Source organism: Balaenoptera borealis (genome assembly GCF_965194805.1).
Source record: "Balaenoptera borealis genome assembly, chromosome: 6".
In the NCBI taxonomy this organism is placed as follows: Eukaryota; Metazoa; Chordata; class Mammalia; order Artiodactyla; family Balaenopteridae; genus Balaenoptera; species Balaenoptera borealis.
In genome coordinates this window covers 23,540,656-23,561,741 of record NC_138863.1, presented here as the reverse complement: position 1 = coordinate 23,561,741, position 21,086 = coordinate 23,540,656, and the positions used below count along the sequence as shown (strand labels likewise).

Sequence of the window (21,086 nt, the reverse complement as noted above, 5' to 3'; positions counted from 1 at the left end):
TTCTGTTTTTGGAAGTCACAGCCCTTCAGAAAGATTATTTGAAGATATTAAAAAATGCGGAAAATAAATAAGTTCTTTTTATATAATAAAGTCAGCAATGCATATAAAAGGATTTAGGAAAACCAGTAATCTCAGACACAAGTGATTTGACAAGTCACACACGCACAAAAAATTATTCCAAGTCATAGAAAAACATCTGAGTGACCGATTGTAGGTCTCTTATTCTAATTAACAGACAAGAGTCCCTCTCTAGCACTATTTGCTTTGGCAATCTAAAATGCTGATATTCTCCTAGATCTAACAGAGAGGAAAAATGGGTATCTTCTCCATCTAACACCTAAGTGGGTAACCTAGATACTGTAAATAGAGGCTACGTAAAGGATGCAACAGACAGCTCTGAAGTGAGAGCCAAAATATTTAACCTGCAACTCTTTGGAAAAGAACGTGAAAACACATGCAGCTTAGCTAAAAACTATACTAACATGGAATTGCCACAGGCTAGTAAGTTAAAAAAAAAGAAACAAGAACAAAACCTCTTTACGAAACATAATTTTACTGCTGTTGGGTGAGAAAAACTCAAATATCAAAAGCACAGTTCTTATTTGTCCAAACTGATCATGCCCATACTCTGCAAAGTTCACTTAAAATAAATGAGTGAACTGCCTTTTAGAAAGGACTACTTGCAAAACCAAAATCAAATTCACAAATAAAGGAGCTAATTAACCAATTAACAAGTATTTTCCAGCTGATATTCTAGCAGTAGCTGGGGGATGACAGTCAAAGTCTGATTACCCACTATTACGTACCCCTTATATTCAATGTTTCTAAAGACAATAGCTAAATATTAAACTAGCAGAAATTGCATATCAATCTATCTTTACTCTTTAGGAAATTAAATGAAAATTATCTGAAAAATAAAAAATCTATCCTGCCAAGGACCTAGTAACATTAAATGTTAAAATGTAAAAATTGTACTCCCTACATTGCAATAGTAGTATAACTTTTATCAAATCAATAGCCAACTAGCAGAAAAAATAAATTAATGCTACAAGATCCATTACAAGAGATTAGCACTATAATTTAATATACATTGCATCACTAACTATTAATTTTCTTCCTACATGATAAAGGAATTTCAATGACTGCTTCTAGAATGAAATCTTCCTAGGAAGTGCTTCCCATTAATAAAAATAAAGAAAACTTTTAAATAAGTAAAGTAAGTTCACATAGTTCAGTCAAACTTTCAAGTCAGTAACTAGAACCACTTAAAGTTAATGAATTGCAAAATGTATTCAATAGTATTCTATATACTCTTGCTTATAATTCAAAAGTCTTAACTACTTATGAAGCTAGTAGCTTTACAATAACATCAAGTTTTGAAACTGTAAGAGGGAAGTGGAAAGAAAATTTGTTCTCTCAGGATAATCAGAATTAACATATTAAGAACATGCTCATAATTCACTTGATGATTCAGTTTCCTTTAGTTATTAAATCTTCATTTAAAAAGGAAAGAAAATGCTTTTCCTTCACGTGTCACCCAAATAGAAAGCTTTTAAATTAAATTATATTTACATGTAAATCAGATGGCCTTTCTGTATAAGAATATAACACATATCAAAAGTATAAACACACGATTTCAAATTAAGTTTAAGTAGGAGTAACAGAGCATTTGTACTTGATAACTTATGAAACATTATAATTAAGAGAAAATAAAACAAATTCTTAATAAAGTATTTTGTCTTGTCACTGACAGCATGTAAGTTGCTTTTCTATTACACAAAAACAGTGTTTACTATATCAATGAATGACCCTTTATCAAAAACAGTAGCCAAAACTGTCTATTCCTGCAAGTTCAAAACATCCTTCCAAATTTTCTCAATTCTTCTCTGGACAGTCTAAAACAAAATGCTTTCACTTTGTCAGAGAAATAGATGTAAATGAGTTCCACAAATTTTCAATTACATTTCACTTCCAATGCTCTGGACACGAAACTTTCACATGTTTAAAAAAAAAAAAAAGCAACTAACACTGCAATTCTACCACTGATGGATTAGCTTTATGCCAAGGTAATAGAAAATAATTTCTTTTTCTTTTTTTTACTTCGAAGAGTCCTTTGGAAATAACGTGTTTCCATATTTTTTTTACCCAGCAACAAAAACAAATCTAGTCATAAACCTGGCAAGACAAAAGAATAACCAGCAAAGCCTAACATTTCTTACCTGATACAGGTAAGCACCAGCTCCCAAATGCCACCTTGGGATAGTTCAGACTAGTAAGCAGGCTCATGTTTTACGATACCAAAATGAACAGGAATAAATCTGTGTTGTTCTTTCTTTAACAAAATCTAAAGCAGCAGCTACACCACAATGTGCGAGGACCCTAGAGACCTAACAACTTCAAGTCTATCGCTAGAGAAATAGGAAAAAAAAAATCATAAAATGAAGACTTACTGCTTGTCATGTGACTTGGTGAGGCATGCTGTCCATTGGGTGTGCTTGAGGTGAGGTCAATTGCCATACTGGAGTGCTCCCTTTCAGGTGAAAGCTCATTGTCACCTGTTTTCACAAAATAAAATCTTTTGATCTCTGTTCATTGTCATCTAAAATCTAATTACCAACTTTGTAATCATATATGCAGGGGTATGCATATATGATTTTAATGAAATACATTTTTCCCTTAAAAAGAAACTATAAGGAAATGTTATTTAGAAATACATAATAAATGAACGAAATGACGAAAAGCAACAACCAGCCCCCAATAAAAAAATTACAAAATTTCATTATCACATTCATCTTAACTGTAAAATAATGGAGACTGGAGTAGTTGATTTCTAAAGTATCTTCTAGTTGAAAAAAATGTTTTCTTTTAACATCTAATTTAATCCTTAAGCACACAGTATTTTTAATGAGCATTTCCAAAATACTGGCTATCAGAGAGTTAGATGTTTGAAAGGAGAGTTTGCTAAAAAAAATTGTCAACTTGAGTGAGCTAATTCTCTTTCACATTATGTGTCTGAAAAATTAGGTTACAGAGTACTAAGTATTTAGTACATGCCATATTAGTAGACATATATGTAACCCGACCTATTCTAGACTTAAAGTAAATGAAAAAAATAAAGTCCTAAAGTGTTGATCTGCTAAGCTACTACTGATTTAAATAATATCCTTAATATAGCAGGTATATATCTATAGTTCCTTCTTCTTTCACTTCAGTGCTATTTTCTCAAACTCATTTACCAGGTGAAATTGTGAACAGATAGGAGGTAAGAGTTTACAGTTCTTGATAAAAACTTCCAATTCAGAAATTACAATACAGGTAACAAACATAATTTTATTAACAATAACAGATTAATGAAAATGAATACTTACACGTTATATAGCCATCAATAGCCTCTGTTTCCATAGTCAAAGTGCAGTGCTGCAATACAAAAGATTATACCCTTAACACAATGATTCCTTTCAGTATCTGCCATTAAATGCTTAACTTATTTGAAGCTCCAAGCAGTTAGCCCATGTTGCTGTTGCTGCAACCTGTGCCCAAGAAACATACTACAGTGTACTGTATGTGCTCATTTGCAAGTCACTGAACTCTTTCTGCAAATGATCTGATTCCTGCTGGAGATAGGATAGGAAAGATAAGTGTGCTATGAGATGGGCTGCAGCAAGAAAAGAATGACTCTTTTAATCAGAATTTACTCGGTTTAGAGAAAAAAAATAGGAAGGGGGTACACCTCCAAAGTGCCAGCTTTAACTGGGATTGAAGTATTTTACCATTCACTACTTCCTACAATCAAGGACTTCCCGAGTATACAGATAGCTCTATTCACAATTGTTGCAAGTTGGTTCATCATGTTCTAATGGGGGGGGGGGGGGAGGACAAACAAACAGAAGAAATACAAAACAAAACAAAAAAACTTCGTGCCCAAGTATGTCTCGAAGGTTTCTGCAGCAGTTACCCAACTGCCAGGCTTGTATTGACATTTTAGCCAACCCCAAGTTCTGTGTAAGCACCTGTTCAATGTAACCTTAATTTCCTGCCAGACCATGGTTGGATACCATGCCGAGCCTACTTAATACACTCCAATTTTGAAAAATTCATACACTTTTTGAAGAGGGGAAGGGGATCACTTTTTCAAAGTTTGGGGGGAATTATTTTCATGCACCAATGACACAAAACAAGAACTTAATTCTCAGAAACAAAAGTAAATTGTATGAGATGACACCCCCTAGCTTTGATTTCACATAATGAAAAGATCGATAAGCTAACTGTATTCTTTGAAGAAAAAAGTTTAAAGAATTGACATGTCCTGAGAAGATTTTTACTTTTTTTTTTTTTTTTTTTCCTTTGGCCCTGGTCCTTTTTGCCTTTAGTTTCAAAACTCTCACTGCACCAGCAGCTAAATTATTCACAATGAGCCATTTCTGTATTGATCGCCAAGTATATTTAGCCCTGGCTCCTGGAATTTCTCCATTACTTACTGGAAAACAGGCAGCTTCACTTCTTGTCTCCAAAACCACTTCCCTTCTCCCTCCCCTCCCCTTCTGCACCACCACCCTCCCTACCGCCCCCCCAAAAAAACTTTTCTTTCTTCCTTTATGGAATAATCAGATCAAATTCCCAACTCAGTCACTACATAGCACTTAAATTTCAACCTGCTGTACTGTTATCAAATTCTTTCAAATTATGATTACATAAGGCTTTAGAGAAAGGCATCCGTAAAGTTTAAAGGGGAGCAATTTCTTCGGATATTTTACAAATGAGTTTATCTCTTTAAAAATGTACACATTTAACACACACATATTAAGAAAGAAACGTCAGGGAGAAGCGAAAGAAGTCTGCCCCATCAATGAAATGGTTATTAACCCTCAGAGAAGGAAAGAAAGAAAAGGAGAAAGAGAAACGAAATGTACATACAAAAGAAATTGTCCTTTGATTAAAAAAGATTCATCACCATTTCCAGCTCTGTCGGGAGATCTCAGCTTCTTCTAACCCCTCAAAGAGGAGGTGACAATGTCGGGCTGAAGATAAACGGAGAGAGAAAGAAAGAAGTTTTTTGTGTTTCCCCCTTCTCTTTCCCTCCCTTGCCCCTTCCAAGCCAAGCCCCCTGCAGAGTTCAAGGCAAGGAGGAAGGAAAAGCACTTTACAGGTGGGTCATTCCGAGCCCAAATCCAGCAAACAGATCGGCTGATAAACAAAACCAAGAAATGAGAGAGAAGGAACACCCCCCTTCTTCTTCTCCTCCTCCTTCTACCCCTCCCCCTCGTCCCTTTGGGATGGTCTAGTAGGAAAAGTCACTCAGGAATGGCACCACGTACTTTCAGGAAAGAGGAAAAAAAAGAGAGAGAGAGAGGTCAGTCAGTGCTACAGCAATGCGATTAACAAGAAGAGAAAAAACTTGATCCACCGGTTCCTTAAGAATCGACCAAAAGCTAAGACAAGAAAACTGAAAGAAAAGGCGGGGGGGGGGGGGGGGGGGAGTGGAGGGGTGTTGAGAGGGGAGGGACAGTCAGGGAGAACCCAGCAAAGAACCTAGGCCAACTTCACAGGACTGCTTTTCGCCCTTGGCAAAAAAATGATAATAATAATAAATTAAATCTTAATTCCATCTCTTTTGCCCATACCAGAACCTGTCAAAGTGATTTAACGGCTGCATTTTTACATGTCATACCAGGTTGTTGTTGTTCAATTCCAACAGGATCTGGATATTACCTTCTATCTGGACAGCTGTAATTTATTCCAGGCTACCCAACCTTTCTTGGAATTCAAGTTAAAACAAAGCAAAACAAGTCCAAATCCATGACAGCTATAGAGATGAGAACTGATTAATCGATTAACATCCCAGAAACAGATTACAAGGAGGGGACGATAAATTAAGGCAGAAGACATCATCTTCAACCCGATTCCCTAAGCGTCCTTTACAGAAATCATTACCCTAATCATAACCACAATCCATCCCTCCCAGAGAAAAATATCTATAGTATTATTATTATTACTGGTTAATAGCAACAAGTCATTTGATCACATAACAGTGCAAAACGAGATACTATATAATTACACTTAACTTTGAAAACACTCCCCCCCTTTGCAAATCAGATACACATATTTATATATAACCTATGAATCAGAAGACAAAACAAGAGCTGTTCTTCACCACGCAAAAGGCAAGCGGAGATTTACCTCAGCAGTGCATGCAGTAAAATAATCCCATCACCCTTTTGTTTGTGTTTACTGTTAGTGTGTCCTCTCTCTTTCTTTCTTTCCTGTGCCTAACGTGTGTTTGTGCACTGCAGTTGGTGGTGGAAACTAAGGCAGTGGATCTGTAGCTAAGGGTAATCCTGTTTTTACTTCCTCCATCTTCAGCGAGGAGCAGGGTTAGCCCGGGACAGCTGGTCAAACCCCGAGAAACCGATCCGCCGGAGCCCGAGCACTTCTCCCCCGCCGGCCGGGCTCGCGCAGACGCCCGCGGGCGGAGGGCGGGCTGGCGGCGGGCGGCGGGGCCCGGGGCGCGGGCGGCAGGACGTGCGTGCGCGCGCGCGCGTGTGCGGGCCCTGGGCTCCTGTGCGTGTGTGCGTGTGTGTATATGTGTGCGCGCGGGCTGGCGAGGGCGCGTGTGCGCGTGTCTGCGCGCTGCGCCGCTCGGCGCGCTCGGCAATCGATTACAGGACAAGTGCTGCCCCGGCGGCTCCGCGACGCGCGCCCTCCCTCGCGCCCACCCGCGCCGCCCCTGACCCGGTGCCCCCAGACGGCGGACCCCGCCCCCAAAGCGGGGGTGGGGGAGGACCAGGTAACCCGCTTCCGAGAGTGCTGCGGCAGCCCCCATCCACTCCCCGCGAGTCGTAGTAAATCTCACGTTTTCTGCCGGCTCGGAAGGAAGAATTGCAACGGCGAGGGGAGGTTCATTTCGGCCTCGAGAAGTTTTCTTTCAAACTGGGATTTGTGGTGAGGCCGGACGAAGGGAGCGGGACCGCGATCCAGGCGCGCGACGCGGAGCTTTGGGATCGGCGTCCTGGCCGGAGTCTGGGTGTGCGCGTGGACCCACCCACTCAGCTTCGCAATAAACTGTGCTTTGCGATTTCAGAAAACGGCCCCCGATAGACCAGGACACGAATCAGCAGAGAGGGGTCCTGGGGAATGGATTGAGAAGGAAAGTCAGGTCCGAAATGAAGCTCAACTATTACTATTTTGAAAGTGCTTTACAGTGCAAGTTTAAAATTAGAGTGTCTACTTGCTTTCTCTCCACTGGGCACGTGGCACATCCACCAAAGTCAAAGGAACGGGGGAGGGTCCAAAAAGTTATTAGGAGTAAAGTGTTGTCCATCAATATCATCAGTTAGTTATAGCACAGCTTTTGTATTTGGGAAGAACTTATGTGGATCGTCATGAGAAAAACAAATGCACGTTCTTTCTACAAACAGTCGCATTTAGCATCTTTCTTGACCACATTTGCAAAAAGAGGGAATAGAAACTTCTATAATTAAAGGGAAAAGGAAAATGAAAGGAGCTGAAAATACTGCACTGTGTAGTCTGGGTGGCTTAAGTTTGAAAACACATGAAATTATCAGGACTGCCAAACAGCATTTCTGAAAAACCATATCACAGATTGTGAAGAAAATCAATGCTGAAAGAGTAGGAACAGGCACTGTACTCCTACTCCTTTCAAGAATCCCAGAAATAGTTGCTGAGGTTTTTTTCTGCTGAGGAAAGAGAAATGATACGTTGACAATAAAATCATCACCTATATCTTAAGCATCACTCTGTATATCTGGGAAATTTTGGATAATGTCTTTAGATTTGGGGACTGGGAAGGAATTTATTCACACTAATAGACACTAAATCATGAACATCATATGACTTGTATAATCCTGTATTTAAATTTTATAATGAATTACTTTTTAAAGGTTTACTTCCTATGTTGGATTTATTAAACAACAGTTGTACCAATAGGCTTGTTTTTTAAATTATGGAAAATGATAGTTGGTGCCGTGCTGCAAACAAGATTAACCAACTTTCATTGGAGAGCAAATCATTTGGGCTCAGGCTAGCAACAACTTTATGACGATTTTAAGAACACCTGTGAGTTATACGTTGGTAAAGCAGGGGTTTTTTAACCTGTCAATTATCCAAATAAAAGTAATTTTCCTAAAGTCATATTTGGGAAAGACCAAACATAGAACTCCACAAATCATTCTAATCATCCCAATAGATAGCAAAGATTTTAATCTTAAATTACCATAGAAAATTGGAATGTTCATAATATATAATTTCCCAATATACAAAGGGTAACATAACTTCTCTAAATTGCCATAAATCCCCCCTAAAAACTAAGCCAAAGTGTTTAAGTATCTGCAAAGTTATGGAGGTTCTTAGAAAAGATGAATTAAAACATATTCAAAATTAAGATGAAGTATCTGGATAGTTTAAGCAATTTAATTCTTTAATAGAAGTGGATCCATTGTGAAGTCTTAAGGAATCATCCTCAAGTTCCCTAAAGCTAGCACAGTTGATACAGTCTTTGCCCCTGGCTGATTAGAGCTTAATTTAGCTCCCTTGAAAGCCTATCCTTTTCATGAGTTACTTTCATTGGCTCCCTAATCACCAAAGGTACACTCTCTCCCTCTAGTGGCTAAGTGTTCAGACACTTGACATTTGGTGGCCCTGTCTCCCCCAAAATGGGGGACTTGGGCAGGGAGCAATGGCACCCAGATTTTAGAATGGCAAAGATCTCATGACCACTTGTGAGAATTAGACCATTTGGGGAAACTTTTCCCTCTTCTTAACGTCCTATGTTCCTTTCTAATTTGCAGATCATGGTATATCCAATTTACCCCAAAGAAGTCAAGATTATGTTTACATACAAAGACTAGGGGTTCTATTTCATCCTCTGTGGTCAAATAATCCTGGCTCTGAAACTCACAATTCCACTTTTGGGAAGGAACCTTTGTATAAACTGTAGAAATTCACTTTGCTAACAGTTTTTCTCAACAGTATTTTTATAGTGGTCAGAGCATATCTGTACTTGCAGCCTTTGCCATAACTGTCCACACTTTTATAGTTATACTATGCATAAAAAAATATATCCCCAGCAAGTGCAGTAGCATATCCTTTGGCTACTATATGCAGTTGGAGAGTTAAATTTTCACTTTGGGGGCCGGGTGAGGAGGCAGGGAGAAAACATACCCCACCCCCACCATTTGTCATATCACTGGTTCTTCCTCCCCCTTTCTGTCCCATCCTACGGAAACCGTTCCTTCCCAGCACCAACCCCTACCTTAGCACTTGCACATTTCCTTCATTATGCAGTGTGTAAATATGTTATTCATTTGTTGAGTTTTTAAAAGAAAATCTGTCTCCCTCACTAGAATGCCATCTTTTTTAAGGACAGAGATTATGTCTGCCCTGCTAACTGTTGTTTTCTCAGAACTAGCACAGTATTTGGCAGGAGTTGGTACTCAGTAAACATTTTACTGAATGGAGGAATATGGAGCAAGTCCCATACTCACCTAGCTTCCATGTGTCAAAACTATTTTCCAGGGCCAAAAAGTATAGGACATCCAAGATACACTCTAATTCCGTAAAGAATTTGGTCAAATCTTGGCTCATAAGTCATGTTACAAATAACCTTAACAGGTCAACTCTGTCTTATGATCCACGTGAAGAACATGAATGCCTTGGTAGATAATATAAAGTTTTATAAGTATGAATAGTAAAAGTGGGTAAAATAATTTTGAGTAAAATACATTTATGTGACCCCTCTGTTTCATAAACAGATTATTTCATGTTAATACCTGATAGTTCATGAACCAGACTGACTATCAAAGAATGCAACAGATTTAATTCTATAACTACTAAGTGCAATTAGCAAAAGAACATTTTTAAAAGGCAGTGTAGCTAAAAGATACGTTATAAGGTATTAGTCTTGTTTTCTTCGGATACTTTATCTGTTTTAGATTTAAAAGCCCTAGTACCCTTTAAAAGAATTTGAGTAAAAGTTCCTTTTTTTTTATTCAAGCAATTAATTTTATGTTTTTAAGTTTGGGTTTTGTTTTTAGCAGAGGGTAGGAAGAGACAGTTTGTAACATTGCAGTACTTTCCTAGTATCAAAGAAGAAATTTTTGGAAACTGATTATATACTTATTTTTTTAATTTAGCTGGCTTTATTGTGCTAGATATAGAACATAATCAACCAGAGTAGGTGCCCTAAAATAACTTGAATCCCTGAAAAAGTTAAGTTTACCAAGCACACATAGGCACAGTGTTTTAAAACTGATTACTTGTTTTATTTTTGTCAGGTGGTGGTGTTCTCTTTGAAGTGGTGTTCTCTTTTTAAGCAGGATATGGAACAATGGTCTCACTTTCTCCTGTCGACCTAGATTGGCACTATGAAGAAGTAAGGAAGTCATAAATGGAACCATAGTTTCAAAGAAAGCATTCTAAGATACCCCATCCATTTCATAAGTAAGGTGTATTAATACCTCCTAACTATGCCTCCGTGACTACATTGATAGTCTGGGGTCTGTCCAGCTGGCGTTCGAGTCCCACATGGTAGGGGTCTTCTCATTCCATCCACCTTGAACAATAGTTTCTTTTAACAGTTCTTAAGAGTGTCACTTTGCAATTATGTAAGGCTCTTGTGCAAATACCCATGTCCCTAGAAAAGGTAACATTATGACTTAAATTCACACTTTGAAAGAATAATATCACATTTCTTCTAGAAAGCACATTTTGATATAGAGCAGATGATAAGCTATCTCTATCCCAAATGAGAATTATAAGTTGTGGGAGTTAGCCCGAAGGGGTGAGGACTGGAGAGATTTCTGGAAAAAAATGAAAGCATATATTTTTAAAGATGTCATTGAAATCTTTCATAGTTGCTTTAAAATGCAGATGTGTTTAGCATTTGAGGAAATGAGTGCCATTAGTGCAAAAATGAAGGAACTTTGAGTTGGGTCAAGTGCAGATAGATGATGCTCGAAAAACAACTCTAAAAGGCATGGGGAAGAAGATTCTTCTAGGAAATCCTGAAATCATCAAACACAAAAAGTATAATGAGGTTATTGGAAAGTGTTAGTACAAGAAAAAAAAAAGATGATTCAAATTTTTGAAGACACAGCTCACAAATTAGAGGATAACAGTAAAAGGAGAACACGTTATCTGGTGAGCATTAATTTAGGTACAGAATAATAAACACTCTCTGGGAGTAGAAGGAAAATCAAAAGTGATCATTTGACTTTGGAATTGGGAGGTGAACATAGGGCCAACTAGCTTAAAGATCTGTAACACTGATGGTTGGATTCTGCTGGAGATATCCATAGTCTAAAGCAGAATGATGGCAGGTTGCATCTCAAGAGAAATATTTGGTAGTCAAACCAGTGCCAACAGGCATGTGATCCTGATTTTTTTTAAACCTGTGAAAAGCTCATGGAATTACATGCCCAGTGTTTGTGAGAAGCCTCAACTCTTTGTAAACCAAAATTCTTTCACAGTCCAGCAAAGTCTAATCACATATTTAAACCATCCTATATAGACTGAAGAAAATAGAACTCATTAACAACAAAAAAGCGAAGGAAAGAATCCAGGGATTCAACTTTCCTCCTTTTTATAGACAGATGGTGGCAACCTAGGGAATTAAAAGCCATACAGGGATAGAAATGGGGAGCCCTTTCCTGCTTGATGACTCTGAAAGAGGGCATGAGGTGTGGAAGGAGGGAAATGAATCAAAGAAAGGTCATTTACAGGTAGTCAAGTCAAAGGTCAACTCTCCTAATTTTCATGACTTGTGATTTAAAGAAAGGTTAGCTTAAAATAGAGGTTAGTTTGGCATTCTGAGCTGTCCCAAGACATGATATATTAAGATGAGAATAACACCAACAGTATCTCTCCCCCAGCAGCTATGTTCAAGCTTCATAAAGGCACTGAAAACTTGACATCATGGAGAGGTACTGGACACCAAGGGAAGTCCCACTTAGTAGACTAAGGATATCATCAAAAGTCCTATAAACCATATTCCAGAAACTGCTTCATTGGAAGACTGTGTCTTTCAAGTGTACTTTTTTTGAGAAGTAAATCCTCATGCATAATCTACAGCACTTTAATTTTTTTATTATAAATGTTTTTATTTATATTCTACCTTGTTCTAGACTGGTTTAAGTTACCTTATAAGGATATGTATTTACATTTATATAATTATTATATATAGTATTAAATTACATTTACATATATGGTATTAAATTAAATTTAGAGGTGCAAGAAGAAAGCAAAACATAAATGAAAACCTGAAATGAGAATAGTACTAAAACTACATATCATGATTCCCACCTAAACATTTCTTTAAGTCAGGCCACAAAATTTGTAGCTTTCTAGCAGCCAACTCAAAAACAAAACAAAACAAAGCAAACAAGTAAACCCTACTCAGGTACATTCTCCACGGCACCCATAAGATAAAAACTGAGCAATTATTCAACAGCAATACAATTCTTTTAGGTTCTAATAAAAAGAATACTGTGTAATGTAATACAGCACTTTAGATTGATGATACAACTAATTTCAACAAAGTTGAGATATTGGTGGGATTAGGAAAGCTGCATGTACTGTTACTATCATCACTATACGCATTTATTTTATGCCAGGCATCATAACCTGCACAGTCATTTTTAAAGAGAGGTAATATTAGCCCCATCTTTCACATGAAGAAATTGAAGCTTGGAGACATTATTATCTAGTCCAGAGTCCCACAATGTCAGAGCTGGATTTAAAGATGTGTTTTAAGTTGTAGAAATGCTATGGTAATTACCACTAAGCTATACTGTCTCCTTAATAACCAAATATGTTTATCAATCATACAAGCCTGTTGCTGTAGTTAAATCCAGCCCTTTTAGTGACATACTGTCTGATATTGAAACACTTGAAAGGAAAACCGAATGTCCACAGTGTTCTTAGGAGGTTATTCAAATGTGGTATCAGCATAGGAGTCTACCAAATCCAGTGCCTATTTGTGTGTGAAACTTGACCTATTGGACATCTAATACTTTAACATCAGATATTCATCTGTACCTACCTTGAGCCCTTCTGAACAAGCGAATGACAAGAGAACCACTGAAAGTGAATTAAAAGATAACTACCCTCTAAAGAATTAAGTAAAGAGATATAGACAAGAACTTTAAATTGTGGATCACCAAGCATATTTGCACATTTTGTTTCAAAGGGGATCATTTCTGATATATTGCTCTAAGAAACATAAGGGTCAAACTCCTCCCTTTCATAGACTTTTGTACTTCACCTATATGTGCAAAGAATGAATGACTGACTTTCTGTTGTGAACATTGTGATTTTAAATAGTTATGGAATTCTTAAATGACATTTTGAATTTCAAGAAACAGGTTTTATTTTAGCAGAGAGCAGCTCTCAGTTTATAGTAAAGGTCAGTTTGGACATTTTGCTAGGACCCATTAAGTGAAGCCTGTGAGATTAGAATTTTTATCTCAGTTTTAATTTACAAATACAGTGAATATTGGAGTAGATGAATAAAACTATACTATTTTAATTAGTTTTTTCCATCCCAGTTTGCTAATAGGTGTAGAAGTTGCATATTTGTTCTCTCAATAGCAGCGTGTTTTTTATTTTTTTTTCCAAAAGAAATAATACTTTTATTGGGGGAAATTTGCTTTAGGGCATTTTGAATAACCTGCTCTAATCCAGAAGAGCTTCCCCAAACATTATGGAAGAGCCAACAAATGAGATGAACAAGGGGTCTGGTATATTCATAATATATTCTTAAAAATAATTTAACATTCCCTAATATTTATTTTAGAGAATGAATGCTTAACAGAAAACTAGTTAAATATTTAAACAGGAATTATCTTTCTTCACAATGTGATATGAATTAGAGAGGGGTACCCCACTCTCAAGTCTTTGGGAATATTGCCTTCAGAGGTCATTCCTGATGTGGAGGTGAACACTGCAGGCTCTGAGACCTGGTACCACTGGGCAGATTAACATACACAGAACCCTTGATCAATTCCAAACCCAACATTAGCAACTTTGTAATATTTTCACTCTCCATGTCGTTTTTCGTGTGGGGAAGGAATAGACTTGGCAATTATGTTTTTGTTTACAAATAAATGATGTTTTGGGGATTTGTATAGCCATGTCTTATGAGTTTAGACATTTTTAGTTATTCTTTATAAGAACAATAGTGCACCTTTGAATTTGAATTTCTGCAATCCCACATGGCTAAAGGCCAGACCCTGAAGAGTGAAGCTCCCTAAGGTCTTGCTATTGTTCACATGACCCTTATCCTCTAACCAGACTTCTCTCCTGACCCTTCAGAATATTATGGACTCACCCTTTTGCCTGCTTTAGGACCTCAGTGGATATTTAGCCTCAAACAGGCCAGCTTGCTTATGGAGATTCATGAGGGACAGCAGCATTTTTGAGATAAGCTGTCTAAATGGAACCATTCAGAGATCTGAGAGGGAAACCAGGAGACCTAAGAAAGAGAGAGAATGAAATTAACCACAACAAATGCTGCCTGTTGTGATGACAATAAAAAACAGACCCAGCATTGAGAGACTAAGAAGTGAGGGAGGAGAGGCTGTGAGTATGGAACAAAAATGTCCATGAGTTTGGCTATAAAAGGAAAGGCAGAAGCTAGTAGCTGGAGGAGGATGCGGAGATGAGGGAAGTTTTGTTTTGTTTTGTTTTATTTTGTTCTTTATGTAAGACTTAGGCATTCCTCAATGCTGATGAGAAACTGTCAATAGCAATTTAGAGACTGAAGATAGAAGCAAATTGGAGAAGTGAGGTCCCTGAGGGGATAGGAAAAAAATATCTAGAGCACAAGTGAAATAATCAGCTCCAGAGAGGAAAGAGATAACCCCTTGTACTTAAGAGAAGCAAGAAAGGATGGATGCAGATGCAAGTAAGTTGGTTAGTTGACATGATGGGAAGTTGGGGAGGGTTTGAAGAAGATATCAATGCTATTTACTGAGAGTGAAAGAAAAAGTGACTGGATTCAAAGTTTAAAAAGAGTGAATAAGCTTGAAATAGTTGCTATGAAGGATATGGGAGAGGCTAACTAAAAAAGTATGGAAAATTGATGGGCAGAATAGAGGAACCAGTTGAGGCTGGTGACCACAAATAAGCCAGCAATATGCTCCATGATGTAACTATAGCTGGGCTCACAGCCCAGGTATAATATGGAAACAAAATGAACCACAAGACGTATCCAGTGTAGAAATTTCACCAAGTAGGGAGCTGGAAGACACTGGATCAAAGAAGTTGAATTTAATTCAAAGAAATAGATTGAAGCAATGAATGATTGAGTAAGCTATACAGAGAAGGATACTAATAGATTGGGTACTGACCAATAGGGCAAAGTAGAGTGATACATGGACCTAGGATTCCAGTGGGGTTGAATAACTTGTATAAGAGAGAATACTGAGTGAGACATATATAAGTACAGAGGACTGTGAAGAGATATTTGATATCTCTGATGGAGAACAAGATACCAGGATCCAGACTGGAAGTTGAGAAGTCCTGGCCTTTAGGGGTTGGATTATCAGAAAAGTGATAGGATAATCAGGAGATTATCTTGGGTTTTGGGAGAATGGAGCAAGATACTGAACTAGGTGCTGAAGTCTTTGAAGACTGAGTCCCTGAGAGGCGGCTGATGAATAACAACAAGAAGGAAAGGCAGTGAAGAGGTAGCAGGAAAGAAGGAGCATCAGAGGAAATGCAGTTTCATACAGAAGTGTAAATATTCTTAAAAAATGGCTTTGGATTGTATGGAGGATGCTGACCCCATTTTCTAATCCTGACCTAGGTAGATAATAGGAAAATGAGTGGCCTTCACTTGAGAGGACTATGGTTAGGGTGACCATATCATCAGGTTTGCCAATAACAACCCTAATTTACACCTGTGGTCCTGACACAATGATTAATAGTGCCATCTTTTACTCTTAAAAGTGTCCTGATTTCTATGTTAGGTAGCACGTTCACGCTGCCTTAAAGAGGAGTAGTGGCCCCAAGGAAAAGCTCTTTCATTTAGGAAATAAATTATTTATTTATTTTTAAAAAATAATTAATTTATTTATTTATTTATTTATTTTTATGGCTGTGTTGGGTCTTCGTTTCTGCGCAAGGGCTTTCTCTAGTTGCGGCAAGCGGGGGCCACTCTTCATCGCAGTGCGTGGGCCTCTCACTGTCACGGCCTCTCTTGTTGCGGAGCACAGGCTCCAGACGCACAGGTTCAGCAATTGTGGCTCACGGGCCCAGTTGCTCCGCGGCATGTGGGATCTTCCCGGACCAGGGCTTGAACCCGTGTCCCCTGCATTGGCAGGCAGACTCTCAACCACTGCGCCACCAGGGAAGCCCGAAATAAATTATTTTTAAATAAGTGAGAAAATATAGTATGGATTTGCTTATTTGCTTGTTTTTTGTTTTGTTTTGCTTGAGAGAAGAGTTCCAAGGACCATAATAAGAAAGGTTTGGGAGGGGATGGGGCAGTGGGATATTGAATCAGAGGACAGGAGATACCAAGTAGTATTTGAACTGAGAATACAAAAGACTCCTTTAATCAGGAGTCATATGGGCAATCAGGCCTTCAGAAGTTAAATATGCCTGTTATTATTTATATCTTTACTTTGTGGCCAGAGATTGTAGCAGTTATTGTATTAGAAGATGAAAGATTGGAGTAATAGGCCTTTACAAACATTTAACACTGTGCAAGTTTCCTACAGATTATTGCCATAAGATGGCTCTTAATTGGGATGATAGCTCCTAACAATTGCTTCCCCTTGCACTTACATTTTGAGCATTCTTTCCTCTGAACTTTGACAGATTCAGCTTTCTCTCTGCCAACTGAACTCCATTACTTCCTTCAGAATCAGGGTAAGAAAACAGGGCAGCTTAAGGTCTCTGGAACATATGAAGCCTGGTTTATTCATCAAAGTCACTAGATTTTGCCAAGCATTATACACTGAGAGCTGATGGCAAAAGGGTTAGAGAACTTAAATCAGATGACAATACCAAAAAGCAAATAGAAATTAACAACCTTGCTAAAAGCAAAATATTCTTATGTCTCTAGTCATAGCCATAGGTTAAAATGCACCTTCAAAGACCAATGTAAGGTGTAACCAAAATAGAATTGAAGATTCTTTTTTTTAAATAAGGAAATGGTCCCACTTTCACTAAACACAGAAATCCCCATTAGAGCATCTTCATAGGAGACCTTTAAGTCAATGAGGTCTGTATTTAAGTCTACAAGTAATATATGGTAATACAACTGATGCATAAAGATTGTCAATGTAGCTTATGGAAATATAGATTAAGCTATTTCACTGAGCTGTAGACATTCTTCAATGGTCATGATAAATAAATACGTAAGTTAAAATGAGTGGTTTTTTTTCACTTCCTAAAAATATTCATTCCAACTTACAAATAGACTCTCCATAGGAATCCTTAAAGTAGAAAGCTTACAGCATTGATTTAAAATATGAATCATTTATTTAAAAGTCTATGCAGTTTTTCAGAATTACCTCATGTTAAGAAATCAGTCTCACTGTCTAAAACTGTGATTCACAAACTTTTTTCTGTTTCTAAGCAATCCACATGTTTAATATATTCCTATTTAGTTACATCTTTTCATTGTGTAAGAAAACTCTAAGCTGTACCCACCCCACCCCCTTAGCTTCCCGCTCCATTCTAGAGGAATATCAGAGTATTGGAAGTGTTGTAGCAGGTTGAAAAATATTTCCTATAACAGTGTCTTTCAGATGTCAGGTTGTAACCTATTAGTGTGCTGTATATTTAGAGTGTTATAACTAGCAATTTTTGAAAAATGAAATAGAGTGGAATAGAGTAACCAAAGCTGCTTCTCGTGCTACTGAAAGAATGAATGCTTTGAAAAGGCCAAAATTAACTAAATATGTGTGCTTTTCTCATTAAATTCTAAAAGCAGTTAAGGTGACTGGTTTCAGGTGAAATTGCAGTTTAGTTTAGCCACACCTTATCTTAAAAGATCCATAGTAGCCACCGCTGGTCTTCTACAGTTTTTTGTTTTATCGATTGGAAAACAGTTCCGTTCAAGACTGATTTCTGGTTACTGTTAGAAGTTGATTATTGATTGATCCCCCAATACTTCCTAAAAGAATTTGAACTCAAAGTAAATCCAGAGAACAATAAGATGAAGACCTATATATAACATAAAAGAAATCAAAGGGGAAAGAAAAAGTATCAAGAAATGCTGGTTCCAAAATGCTGCAATTGAACACAAAGCTTACTTCTGAATTCATGGTAATCGGGCAAAAGAGGAAACACACTATAGGTTACATAGCCCTAATTATCTAGGAAGCTGTGAGATCATCAGCCCAAACACACAGAATTTCCCAGCTCAGAGCCCCAAAATGAATTTGACCCAGCTGATGCCGACAAAAGTGCCATTGGTGGTACAATGATCAAGAAGGCCTAGGGTCAAATCCCAACTCTGTCACTTATTGTGTTACTTAACAGTTGGGCATGTTTCTTAATCTCTATTTCCTCATCTGTTAAAAGTGGATAGTAATAATATAACTTAACTCTTGTTTTTTTTTTTTTAAATAAGGATTAAATGAAGTAATATTTGTAAATGATCAAATCAAGGCTGAGACTGGCTCTGCTACCTGGTAAGGGTTATATCGTGTTTCTTTACTTAATTAAGCAAGCAAATATTCTGAATGGCAGTTTTGCAAAGGACATTCTTAAATCAGTGTGATTGCAGTTAGTGCAGTTAATTATTGTAGCGATACGAAAGCTGACCATTGCTTTATACCTTATGTTTCTATTGATTTCCTTCCCAATATTTTTATCTTTCAATTTTTTTAAAAGAAAAAATCAGAAAAATAAACATATTCTATGCCACATGGGTCAGAATACCCATATCTCATGCTTGTTCTTCAAAACACCATCCTCCTAATAAAATATGTCTGGTTCAGATTTTTTTGTGCAGACCTCAGTCAACTGAAAATTAGAGCATCTGTGTCATTGCGTAGAAAAACCTCACCTAGCAACAAACAGCTAAACTCACCCATACTCATGTCAGGGATGACAAGTTTACAATTTGCAAATTATCTCTTGCAAAGACTAAAAACTGTCCAGTTTTTGTTCATTTTCCCTTGTTGGGGGGTCTTTCAAATGAAAAATTTTGACTTAAGCATTTTTAATGAAATCAAAGTTACAAAAAAATCTATAGAAAAAAAATTTTGTATATGAAAAGACAACGTATTCAATCGCACCTTATTCATAAGCCACTTTAGTTATACTGAATCATTAAATCATGTTTTTTATTTGTGCCCCTGATCTATGTTACCATAGATTATACATTACATACATTAAAAATACATGCTTTGTAATTTCACTTAGGTTAACTTACTTAGCATCTACTATCCACTATTGACATCAATAATGTTATCATTTAACTCATAATAAAATATATTTTTTCATGCATGAGTATCCTATCTCCCTTACTACATTAGAACAATTTTAGAGAAAGACTGGGTCATTTTTCTCTAACATCCTTATTTCTTAATACCGTGATTTACACAGATTTGCTACTATCTTTGTTAAAAAAAACTATCATAGAGATGGAATCCTTCATCAATAAAGTAGTATAAAATACTCCAATGCTTCCTAGTCATTCGTTCATTAAAAAGCACTTTTAACGCAACTTCCTTTTTTTTTTCTATTTTCAAATATCTATGCCTTTTTAAAAATTTAGGCCTTTGAACTTTGGCTAAATCAACCAAGCTATTATTGCCTTTTGCAGTTATTACATAAACATCTCTTTGGTTTCTCCTAAATCTTTGCAGAGTTTATAAAAAGCCTCTTAAGTGTTTTTAGTCCTCTTTTTCAGAAGTTATATTATCATATTATTTCAGTTCTCACTAGTCCTCTTTTTTAGAGGTTATATTATCACAGTATTTCAGTTAACACTGTACACCTCAAACATTGGTGTTGATTTAGAGTACTGTATTCATATTATATACTTTTTAAAAAGTGAACTTATGTCTTAAAATAGTGCATGACTTCACTATGACCACAGAACTAAAACTAGGATTAAAGTCTAGCTTTCAGAAACACCTGTTACTTATTCTCAATTTCTTTTAACTCAGGCTAGAGAACATGGTGAACTTTCAATTTTTAATCTTTAATTTTTATTTATTTTTCTTTTATGTAGTTCTAGTATTTTTATTTCTCAATAAAACTGACACATTTAATTTTCATTTTAATGAAAATAAAAAGTTACTTTGGACATTAAACTGAAAGTAAAATTAACTGTATATGCTACCACTTAATAGTAATGCAGATTTATAGCTCAGTGTATCTTAGTCTTATCTTTTATGTTTTCATTTAAAAGATTGTTTTACAGTAGATTTATTTAGGAGCAATATATTTTAGGAATTGTCAAAATTGTTCGTTTTTCTCCTTTCCACTCAGCTCATATCTCTCATTTAGCTATATAAGAATTAAAATTTTTATTGGCAAATCTATGTTGCAAGTTGGATGAGGAGTTTTTTTTATTGCAAGAAGTGAGAACTTTATCATAATTAATTCATTTTTATTATTTAAACTTTGATTAATTCTAAGAAATATTTGAGGTCACTGTGGGAGTCTGATTTGAGAATCTGAAGAATTAACTAACTTGGGAGGGTCTCAATGCCTACCAAGGTATAGGATTAAATTCAAAGTGACATAATGAAAGCAGCGTAATATATTTTGACACAACTCATTCATTTGATATATTATTTATCCTATCTATGTATTTTAGGAGGTCATAGCCATAAACGTTGAATATCCTTTTTAAAAATCTCTAATAATTGAAATGAAATTAATTGTGATGTGAAATAATAAAATTGTAAAAATTACTATAGCCTGCAGATTATTGTTACTGAGCTTTGATTCTTTACTAAAAGTTGATATGTTGCTACCCACCTCCATAGACAGAATAATGTGTCTTAGAAAAATTATTCAATATATTTTATAATAAGAGCCAGAAGATCTTTTCAATAGAACTAATAAATATTGCTTAGTTTTATTTTTAACAAAGCAATTTT

General features: G+C 36.6%; 1 protein-coding gene across 18 annotated transcripts in view; it reads right to left on the bottom strand.

Moving 5' to 3' along the window:
• Positions 1-21,086, bottom strand: part of IKZF2 (IKAROS family zinc finger 2) — a 231,203-nt gene that overhangs the window by 191,215 nt on the left and 18,902 nt on the right. For 3 of the 18 annotated variants that reach the window (XM_082396888.1, XM_082396893.1, XM_082396891.1), the window contains exons 1-4: positions 6,178-21,086; positions 4,952-5,018; positions 3,369-3,417; positions 2,451-2,555 (exon numbers count right to left, since the gene is read on the bottom strand). The exon at positions 6,178-21,086 is cut by the window's right edge and continues 18,902 nt beyond it. In XM_082396888.1, the coding sequence (XP_082253014.1) occupies positions 2,451-2,555; positions 3,369-3,417; positions 4,952-4,954 (157 nt within the window). In that variant the 5' untranslated portion in view covers positions 4,955-5,018; positions 6,178-21,086. The other 15 variants (XM_082396896.1, XM_082396892.1, XM_082396902.1 and 12 more) reach the window with 14 other exon arrangements.